At 39.0% G+C, this 11,519-nt stretch overlaps 1 protein-coding gene across 1 annotated transcript; it reads left to right on the plus strand.

Moving 5' to 3' along the window:
- The first annotated feature begins 5,110 nt into the window (after window positions 1–5,110).
- LOC127956007 (gastrula zinc finger protein XlCGF8.2DB) lies at window positions 5,111–11,319 on the plus strand. The gene is made up of 3 exons (XM_052553752.1): window positions 5,111–5,223; window positions 5,836–6,064; window positions 10,117–11,319. Exons 2-3 carry the CDS (start codon window positions 5,908–5,910, stop codon window positions 11,088–11,090), a joined length of 1,131 nt encoding a protein of 376 aa, XP_052409712.1. The 5' UTR covers window positions 5,111–5,223; window positions 5,836–5,907; the 3' UTR covers window positions 11,091–11,319.
- The last annotated feature ends 200 nt before the right edge of the window (window positions 11,320–11,519 follow it).

An 11,519-nucleotide genomic window follows, 5' to 3' on the forward strand; every position in this document is an offset into this window, starting at 1 on the left:
TCTGTCACATGTTCGCAGTTGATCCGTTAAATGTACAGATGAGACCCTATACTGTTCGCCACACATGTGATTTGCAGGTTAATCTGCCAGTTTACATGTTCAAGAAATTTTAAACCACCAGAATAAGAAACAATTGAGAGCTCAATTCGATACCCTCATACTATTTTCGCACACAATCAAAGAGCGCACAATCATATAGAGACGTGTTTCAGACAGAGCGGAAATACATAGTTGCGAATATGTACACATAAAACTATCTTATGTCAATCAGTTCATGGCATTGTCATTGTACTTTTCATTAAAAAAAAATCACCCAATCTGTGACAAAAAACAATAGAATGCATTGAACCACTATAATACTACATTATAGCCTAACATGTGTGTGTGTATATATATATATATATATATATATATATATATATATATATATATATATATATGACATCCCCCACCCCCCTTGTCCACAAGAAAAGTTTTCAAACTTAACCAGTCTGGGTTGTAGTAAATTTTGGAGACCCTAAGTTCAGATGATTTAACATGTTTATACAATTCAAAATGAGCAGAGGGAAAATGTGGAGCAACAATAAGGTAAAGTGCCTTTTATGAGCTCCTTTGGAGTTGTTAGGTGGTGAAAATAAATGTATATGTCCACGCAAGAATGAGCAAGCTTAGTCCAGCAGATGGAATTAGGTGCGTTAATCTAAAACGGCACTGAGCTGACTACTAGTCTTTAAGCGGCTGCTCAGACTTAAACTTAAGTCTATTGCACCTTTTCTTTGGGGTGTTCGGTGAGGTCCGTCATGATAAATACGTCATTCAAGCCAACCAATCAGGTTGTGAACGTATCACTATGCCTTTACGTTCGCTGTCAAAAATGCCAATTATGAACTATGCAGACCAGGACCAAATGTATTATTTTCCTTTTTGGTCCAGACCAAATTAACCAAACAAACCGAACTACAAGTGTGAAAATATAATAATTTGAAGCCCTTCTCTTTTTTACCTTTGGGGTTGTTCATTACCCATGTATTTAAATTTATTTATTTTATATCCGTAGGTAAATTAGTTGTCATTGAACAAGTTACGGCTATTTCCCAAACATCATAGCCAATACAATAGACAACACTCTGAAATCAAAACCAAACACAGACACATAATTGTAGATTAGATTAAACTCTGATGTCATTGCACATGTGGGTACAAGGTAATGAAATATGGTACAGGGGAAGAAGGTTGCAGCATAACATTAGGGAAGCGAGACTATGCTCCTTTGGGAGTAAAGTGTGAGAACAGGAAAAACACCACAGCAACAAAAGCACATAATCAATACAGCTTAAACACATGACTTTGCAACAGGGGTTGAGGTAATCCAGTGCAGGCAAGCAGCCATCCGGTCCATCAGCCCTACGGCGCTGGACACAGACCCGCTTGTCAGACCGGCGGTACAAAGCAGCGAAGGTGAGGGTGAATGCATCTGTATATATGTGTGTATGTAAAAGTTTGTGTATTTGTAGGCCTGGAGAGCTGGCATTCACATCCAGTGCCTCAGTCCACGAAAGCAAGTTACCATAGAGACAGCCTTGGTCAGGTCCTAGACAGAGTCAACAATCAGCAGGTGTCAGTGGAGTGGGGGGCAAGAGCGTCTCACTGCAGTGCTCTTCAAGGGGAGTTGTTGTTCCAGCAGCGGCCTTGGCCGAGGCCAGTGCTGGTAGAGGGAGCCGAAAGAAGATAAGATTCCAATTTTTGGTCTTGGGGTGAGTAGCCGCATTCCAATTTACCGGTCACTCTCTGTCCATTATGGTTTCCAAATCCATCCAATTTCCTTTGCAAAGCCGTGAGCTTCTATGTGATGGTATCCATATTGCGGTCTCAGTCTAAGTGCTGACCGCTCTGCCCACTGCTTCGATCATGATGTGCAACCTTATGAGGCTTTGGACAGCTGTTCCCATTTTCTGAATTCTTCAATAACCCAGGGCAAAGCAGAAAACCTATTATGATGGTTCCTCCACAGAAAGAGCCGCCAGACACACGACCCGCCAATTCTTCCATGCATCCATTATGTAGCCAGCTGCGAACATTCCAGCAGGGCAGTCAGGTTCCCCCGAACCCAAGCTTCTCGAGAAGATGGTGTCAATTGCATTAAGAGACCAGTTGATCAAATCCATGATTTTCAGTTTGGAGAGCAGCGCAGAGTAGTACTTGACAATAGATGATACGAGAGAGCAAACAGGGAAGGTAATGGAAGGAGAGAGAGAAAATGTGTCCGCCTTCGCTGAGAGCCACAGAGGAAAAAGCAAAAATATAATATAAAATAATTAGCACCCATTTCTTCATCTTATTACAGTTCATATAATTAATGGCTACAGAGAAAAGCTGTTTTTATGCCATTGTTTACCCGGTGGTAATCTAAACTGTTGATTAGATGGAAAAATGTTGGACCTTGTAATACAGGGAGAAATGCCTGGAGGAATGATGCTCACATAGAAATGAGACTGTTAGTTGCTGTACCTGCCTGGTATACAGCAAATCCAGATTAAGTATTGGCTCCCCAATCAACTTGGTGGACAATTTCACAATTTGGTTAATAGATTTCCAGCTCTATAATAATACATTTACAGGTGCTAGTCTCATAATTAGAATAGGGCAAGGAGGGCAAGACACAAAAGGTCATTGCAAAAGCGACTGGCTGTTCTCAGAGCTCTGTGTCCAAGCACATTAATAGAGAAGTGAAGGGAAGGAAAAGATGTGGTGGAAAAAAGTGTACAAGCAATAGGGATAACCGCACCCTGGAGAGCATTGTGAAACAAAATCCATTCAAAAATGTGGGGGATATTCACAAAGAGTGGACTGCAGCTGGAGTCAGTGCTTCAAGAACCACTACACACAGACGTATGCAAGACATGGGTTTCAGCCTCGCCTTCCTTGTGTCAAGACACTCTTGAACAGACAGCGTCAGAAGCGTCTAAAGAAAAAAAGGTCTGGACTGCTGCTGAGTGGACCACAGTTATGTTCTCTGAAGAAAGTAAATTTAGCATTTCCTTTGGAAATCAGGGTCCCAGAGTCTGGAGGAAGAGAGGAGAGGCACACAATCCACGTTGCTTGAGCTCCAGTGTAAAGTTTCCACAGTTAGTGATGGTTTGTGGTGCCATGTCATCTGCTGGTGTTGGTCCACTGTATTTTCTGAGGTCCAAGGTCAACACATTTGTATACCAGGAGGTTTTAGAGCACTTCATGCTTCCTGCTGCTGACCAACTTTATGGAGATGCAGATTTCATTTTCCAACAGGACTTGGCACCTGCACACAGTGCCAAAGCATCCAGTACCTGGTTTAAGGACCATGGTATCCCTGTTCTTAATTGGCAAGCAAACTCACCTGACCTTAACCCCATAGAAAATCTATGAGGTATTGTGAAGAGGAAGATGTGATATGCCAGACCCAACAATGCAGAAGAGCTGAAGGCCACTATCAGAGCAACCTGGGCTCTCATAACACCTGAGCAGTGCCACAGACTGATCGACTCCATCCCACGCCGCATTGCTGCAGTAATTCAGGCAAAAGGAGCCCAAACTAAGTATTGAATGTTGTACATGCTCATACTTTTCATCCTCATACCTTTCAGTTAGCCAAGATTGGGGTATGGTTTAGCGAAATCTACAGCAGGAGACGAATCAACACCTGTGTCTTGTTTCAGTACTGGGCGTGGAGAGAGTATATAGAGCCAGAAGAAACAGGAGTGTGTGTGTGAGAGAGAGAAGAACAGCTGATGGATGACCCATTCCAGAAGGAGAAACCTCAAGAAAATGAAAGTTATTGAGAGAGTTGTGTTTGTTTACGCGAGCGGTTACAGAGTGAACTGTGCCGATAAAAGTACCGTCATCAGTCAAGTTGACCCCGTCCTCTTCCTTTCCACTCACAAACACGTTACAGGGATTTTCATTTGTTGTCAGTTATAATCATCAAAATTAAAAGAAAACACTTTCGAAATATATCAGTCTTACTGAATGGAATTAGTGAAATATTTTGATGATATTCTAATTATGAGACCAGCACCTGTAAATGTGTGTGTATATATATATATATATATATATATATATATATATATAGAAAGCATGAGGGGTCTACTCTTAGATTAAATAAGAAAATTCGAAAAAATTCTGGTACAAAGTAATCCATATGAAAACAATGCTATGTCCAGTTTTGCATCTCATTATCTATAATACGATCAAACCCACGTGCTCATCACACTTTTCAAATTAAAAGCATCAACATGAGACATGCATTTTAACCTACATAATCCATAAAGAAACATGAAGATTTCATCCTAGCTACTGTTTGTTTCTGGAAAAAGACACACTGAATTTACCTCAGAATAAGAACACAACATCATGCATCTCGCAGCTGGATCCAGTGTAGGATACAATACATTTTACTAGTTAGTTAAACTCGTTCCAAACTATAATTCCTGACTACATGATGAAATTATGTGAAACATTTTGAAATATGTCATTTCATTGTCTGAATGTCTCACAACGACATGATGTTTGTTTGTTTGTGAGTTCTGTATGTGTTTTATGGCCCAATTTCAGAGACTTAAAAAAGTCCCCCTACTCCATTCTGTCAAGCCAGACCTGGTAGGATGCTTCTGCAGTGGATCTCGAACACGATATGATGAAAGAAAACTTCATGTTTGAGAAAGGAAATAAGTAATGCATTCAAAAACAAGTGCTATGTGAGGACAAGGACATCTTTGCAAATGCAACCTCCAATACTGCCATGTTTGAGAACTCCGATAGATGCTGTCAAATAGCATATTCATTCACAAAGTAAAAAAAATCAAAAAAATAAATAAATGTTGACATAATGCATGAATAAATACAAATTAAATGAATGCATAAATAAACATGGGAATAAATGTTGTCATAAATGCATTAAAATGAATAAAATACACTGAAAATATAATGGTACATAAATAAAGAAATACATATTTAAAACGTCATTTATAAATTATATATAAGTTCTTTATATATTTCAAGATTTATTTCAATAAGCATTAAACTGAATACCACTGACATATGTTTTCATGGGTTTTCTTTATGTAAATATCTAAGCATTTTCTGGAGTGTAGATGAAGGAGCGCGTGTGAACAGGACTTTTATTTTGATGTGGAGGCATGACGTCATAAGGCTGCGGCGCGCTCCCGCGTCTGTTTCAGCTGGAGAAAGGTTTGTGGTCTTAATCATTTAAAGTGTTTGAATTCATACTGTTTTTATAGCGTCAACAAGCGATGTAAAGTTGATAATTAATAAATGTAACATTGTACAATTCTATCTGGCCTAATAATAAGCGTTATTCTGTGCAAGTAAAGCGCATGCACACAGCGTCTGATTTCGCTCCCTATGTAGTGAGATGATTGTAAACACGAATACAGTCATTGATTCTGTCCATTTGTGTTGAGAGAACCGTATCTTTCGAAACTCCGAGTCATTTGAATCGGTTTCTTCACAAATGATTCAGTGTTTTTGATTCAGACACTGCTGCTCGAAACGGAGTAAATACACCGAGAACAAACTTTAAACTTGCCATTGCAACAACAACATCTGCAGTTAAGTACAATAGCAATTTTTAAATGTAATATATTAATCATTACCTATTGTTAAACTAACTAAATGGTGCAAGTTAAAAGTTTTGTGTTTTATCTAATCAGATCATGAAGTCCATTAACTCTCACTCTGTCTCCCTCACCAGTGTGCTGACTACTGAACTAGAGCTGATTGAGACACATCCAGAGATTCAATGTTTTTATTTTTTATGTTAATTATTCTCATTTTAAACAGGACAAAGTGTCTAAACTCACAGAAAAACTCCTGCTGAAGCGACTGAGATCCACGTGACACACGATTATAAAGATGGAGATTATTAAAGAGGAAAGAGAAGATATTAAGATTGAAGAAACATTCAGCGTCAAACATGAAGAAACTGAGGAACAAACGAAGATGGAGTTTATTAAAGAAGAGAGTGAAGAAACATTCAGAGTAAAACATGAAGAAAGTGAGGAAAAAACAGGTTGGTTTTTATTCTCAAAGCTGAAATATCCTACGAACTATTGTAAAGATTACTATCTGCTGTAATGAACAGCATTGTTATTCCACATGGGAAGTCGTGGCCTAGTGATTGGAGAGTTTGACTCCTAACACAAGGGTTGTGTGTTCAAGTCTTGGGCTGGCAATACCACGACTGAGGTATCGTTGAACGCTGTCAACCCCCAGCTGCTCTCCGTTTGTATGTGTGTGTGTTCACTGCTGTGTCTGTACACTTGGGATGGCAAAACAGCCATTTATTTATTTATTTATTTTTATATATATATATATATATATATATATATATATATATATATATATATATATATATATATATAAATTATTATTTTTTTTATTACACAATGTGTCAGAATGCTGTCAACGCAGGAGTTTTGTTGAGTTTTTACCTTTATAGAGTAAAATATTTTCTATCCTTATGCGTCCTATTTTATATCATATTCTTAATATTGTATCAAGTGTATTATTAATATAATAAAGCAACACTATGGCAAATCGAAGTGATACTTTTAGATTTAAAAATAGAAACGCCAATAGGTGGCGCCACTTCTTAAATCACACAGGCCTCGCATCATTCATCCAGTAACGAAAAAAAAATAGTAGTTATGAATGGGTTATTAATTACTGACTCTCCAAATCGTTCAAAGCCACAGATTCGTTCGCTAATGAAAAAGCGCGGTGTTGCTTGGAGACGCACAATGATACGGATTTCGTTGGAACTATTATTTCATTGCAAAGTAGAACAAACAATATTGACAATACTCCGTTTAAAATGTAGGGTACATTTAAAATTTAGAATATTCACTTAATATTTACTTTTTTTGTCGAATTGTTGTAAGAAGTAATGCCATTGTTTGGATATTCATGGTAATTTGCATTCTTGCTCTCATTTTAAACATGAAAACAATAACTTGCACAGGGTATGTGTCTGTATCGAGGAGAGTTTAAATCGATCTCAATTCGTGTCAATATTTGCTCTTCATGCTATAAAGTTAATATCTACTTAAAGTAAACTTGAATACAATCAAGTAGTAATATGATTTTGTTGTTAAGCACTTCTGACTACTAGCTGGCAATGTTGTTGTTGTGTCAATATGTCAAAGCTTTGCAGAAATACATAAGTCCATAAGCTCCTTCAGGTCAATACACTCCAGTAAAGTAAGTTGCCACTGCAGATACTTTGTTCATGACCGTGATAAAACACCACCTTTATTAGCCATGTTTCCAGAGTTAAAGGGGTGGTTCACCGGCTAAACATTTCCTGCTTTTATGAAGCCCCTCCCTCAGAAATAGGTGATGAGCTCTGATTGGTTAGCTAGCACAGTGTGTTGTGATTGGCTTAACTGCCTCTAGTGTCCCGCCCCTTACCTCAGCAGCATGTGCTCCTGTTGTAAACAACAGTGTTATTAATATCAGCTTGAACCTGATTGAGAAGCAGAGGATATTATTATACAAGCACAGGCTTTTAATGGTAGGCCTATGTTTTTTTGTTTGTTATTGTCTCGTATTTTTAGATACTCTTGTTATTTTTAAAGGCTACTGCTTATGTTATAACATGTTCCTGTGGGAGTGGTTTATCTGGGTTTGTGATGTCACAAACCCTGGAAGTAACTTGTAGCCCCTACCAGTTTTTGTAGGCATTACTGTGCGTTCACACCGCTGGCGTCGAGAGCATCAAAGCGTCCGGAAGTCATTCATTTTACAATGTAAGCTGGCGTCAAGCAGCGGCGCGACTTGGCCGTTGAGAGCGTCAAGGAGAGTTGAAATCAAGGCAACTTTATGGTAATGAGCTATGATGCGGTTGGGCAGCAACCAATCGGAACGTAGAAGTCCACCGCTTGAGAGGATTCTAGAGAACGCAGCTCCAACCATTAGTTCCCAAGCACAATGGAGGTCAGGTTGATTATTGCTGTTTCAAGTTTGCAATAATCTATGATGTGTCCCTGTTTGCGTACAGGGACATAAAAAAAAATAAGTTAAAACTGATACGTTGACCAAGGTGTCTGAGATTTGATCATTTTAAGTAAAGGATCTTAAATATTTTGTCCACAACAATATTTGATGAGGTTAACTTATAACGTTACCCTCCTTAGGGTTAGTCTGCACGAGATCAACAAGCTTGTTTGCTTTGCGGCTACTTTAAATTCAGAATAAGCATTCGATCTACGTCCGAGCGTCTAAGCGCTCTCAAATCTTTCTGCAGTGTCGTGAGCAGAGCGGCAAGAGCGATTTTTGACGCTCCCCACGCTGGCGGTGTGAACGCACAGTTATACTAAACCAACAACATTTACCCATTAACGTTAAAAAAGTGAAATTGGGATCTTCAAACAGTTCTACAGGCTTCCATAGACTCGAGCAGAACAAGAAAAGCAACAAAGTGAAATACAGTCAAGTATAGTGACCCATACTCAGAATTGGAGCTCTGCATTTAATCAAAAACTGCCAGGGGAGCAGTTTGGGGTTTAGTGCCTTGCTCCTACATCATTGAATTTAATACACTAGTTTCACGATTTGAGTTGAATTACTGAAATAAATGAACTTTTCCATCACATTATAGAGTTGTTCCGACTCCGATACTATTATCGGAAATATCACTGATACCACAACAAATTCTGGCATCAGCGAGTACATAAACCCATATACCGATCCGATACCATTTTCTTAAACAAGACCTAGTTATGACCGCTAGCTTTCCCCAACGCTGCACGGCTCTACTTCACTGCTCAGAATGCATTGCAAACACAGGAGGTTGTGCTGTGTTGCCACAAGCAACCCCTGTTTAGAGCAGCAAAGAAGAAATGAAAACGCGTTAGCAGCACTGATCTATGTATGACTGGATCGCTCCTCGCGTTCTAAACTGACAACAGACAGTGAAGACTCTTCTATATTATAGATCAGTGGTTAGCAGTGTGTCCGCTGTTTAGCAGTTTTTCAGACTGGACCAACCAGACAGGAAAACAGCGACTAGGGATGCCACAAGTACTGGCACTTCACTACCAAGTCGGTGCTGAAAATTGATGTGATGATACCAGCGTCTCTGTAGTAATGGTAGTAAGTTTGAGTATATTCGGTACCCGCAGCTGCGTTCAGCCACTTCCGTTTTAGTCTGAGCGCAGGGCTCCAGATTGTAGCTGAATATAGTGTCTGTGAATATTAAATTGCTGAATACTTTTTAAATATTACTCCTGCAAATTCTACATCTCTGTGGGTGACGGGTGCAGATTTGCGGGAGCTCGCTGTTTTGTAGTCTCTGCTGTGTGTTACTATATGAGGACACGGACGCATAAACCGTCACTTCAGGAGAATTTACCATTTCATTTGAGAAAACTGTCATATCATAAACACAGACACTCAAAGATCTTCATGGCAACCCATCAAAATAAATGTTCGGTTTTACGTGAGTAAATTGACAATATATTAAGCTACTTTTGTAGCCTTCAGTAGATTTAACTATGTCTCTATGTAGAAATGATGATAATAATATGTAATAATTACGCCTAGACAGTTGCTTGTTTTGTTGTAAAGAGATTATCTGATTTATATATAATTTTTTTTTATATTTCTAGACTTTTTGTTGCAGTTTTTATATAGTTAAATTGTAAAACTAAAATACCTTTTTTAGTTTGCGGTGTTAGATTTTTGTCTGCATTTGAAGTTCTTTTTCGCTTAAGAAAATAAATATTACTGTCAAATTCATGTCAGATAATACAAATAATGCAAAAAATGCAGTAGTTCACCATGTATTGGTTCGTGTTTTATTAAGGGATAAGTCTTTAGCACACCATAAAATAATTCTAGCAATTTACACAGGGCTAGTAGTATATACAGATACACACCCAGGTATCGGATCAGTACTCTGTATCGGCCGATACCCTGAGCCCAGGTATCGGTATCGGGAAGAGAAAGAGGGTATCGAAACATCTCTATTGCATTCTAATTTGAGAAGCACCTGTATGTTAGTATTGAATATTTTGATTTATTGTTTTGTCATTAATTTTTATTTGTCTCTTTTAACCTTAGACCGGATGGCACTGAAAGAGGAGAGTGAAGTACTGAATGAAATTGAAGAGAAAGATCATGATTTCATAAATGGAGAAAAATATTTTAGTTGTTCACAGACTGAAATGTCTTCCTCAAGAAAAGGGCCCCAAAAGAAAGCAAGTTTTTTCACCTGCCAACAGTGTGGAAAGAGTTTCAGTAAAATAAATAGTTTTAAAAGACACATGGGAATTCACGCAAAAGTGAAGCCTTATGCCTGCCAACAATGTGGAAAGCATTTCGGTCAAAAAATTACTCTTAATAGACACATAAGAATTCACACTGGAGAGAAGCCATACACATGCCAACATTGTGGAAAGAATTTCTCTCAACTTGGAAACCTTGGAGCCCACATGAGTGTTCACACTGGAGAGAAACCTTACAAATGCAAAGAGTGTGGAAAAGGTTTCAACCGGAAAGGAAACCTTCATTGCCACATGGCAGTTCACACTGGAGAGAGTCTGTTCACCTGCCAACATTGTGGAATAAGTTTCAATCATATACGACACTTTGAAGACCACATAGGAATTCACATTGGAGAGAAGCCTTACACCCGTTCTCTGAGTGGAAAGAGTTTTGATCAACATGAAAACCTTGAAGTCCATATGAAAACTCAGAGAGAGAAACCCTACAAGTGCTCCGAGTGTGGAAAGAGTTTTTGTCAAAAACGACCCTTTGAAGACCACATGAGAATTCACTCTGGAGAGCAACCCTTCACATGCCCTCAGTGTGGAAAGAGTTTCAATCATAAACGACACTTGGAAGACCACATAAGAATTCACACTGGAGAGAAGCCTTTCACCTGCCAACAATGTGGAAGAAGTTTCAGCCGAATAGGAAGCTGTAACAGGCACATGAGAATTCACACTGGAGAGAAGCCATTTAAATGTGGTCACTGCGGAAATAGTTTCAGACATAAAACGGCCCTTAAGTCCCACATGAGTATTCACAGCTGAGAGAACTGTATTTATGTCATCAGTGTGACATGATTCATGTAATAAAACCAGAGAGAAGCCTTTACTGTGCCATCATTGTGGAAAGACTTGCAGAAACCAGACAAACCTGAGGTTCATAGAACCATCCACGATGCAACTCAAAATACATGAGCAGTGTATTTAGGTCTTGTTTACACCTGGGTTTAAAATGTGTTTTGTTTGATTGCATCACAAATAGACTGTCTCCATATCACCATCTCTTTTTTTTTTTTTGTCCACTTTGGACCACTTCGGGCATTTTCTCAAGTGGAGGGTCAATAGCCGCTTTTCCACTATCAAGCTAAGATAGTGCGTGCCAGGGCCAGTCGCGTTTCCACAGTCACTTCCGGGGCTTGATCGTGCCTCGCCGGGGCTTTCTCGGGAAAAAGCAGGCCAGCTGGGGCTAGAGGA

This window comes from Carassius gibelio, chromosome B4 (assembly GCF_023724105.1).
Source record: "Carassius gibelio isolate Cgi1373 ecotype wild population from Czech Republic chromosome B4, carGib1.2-hapl.c, whole genome shotgun sequence".
Lineage (NCBI taxonomy): Eukaryota > Metazoa > Chordata > Actinopteri > Cypriniformes > Cyprinidae > Carassius > Carassius gibelio.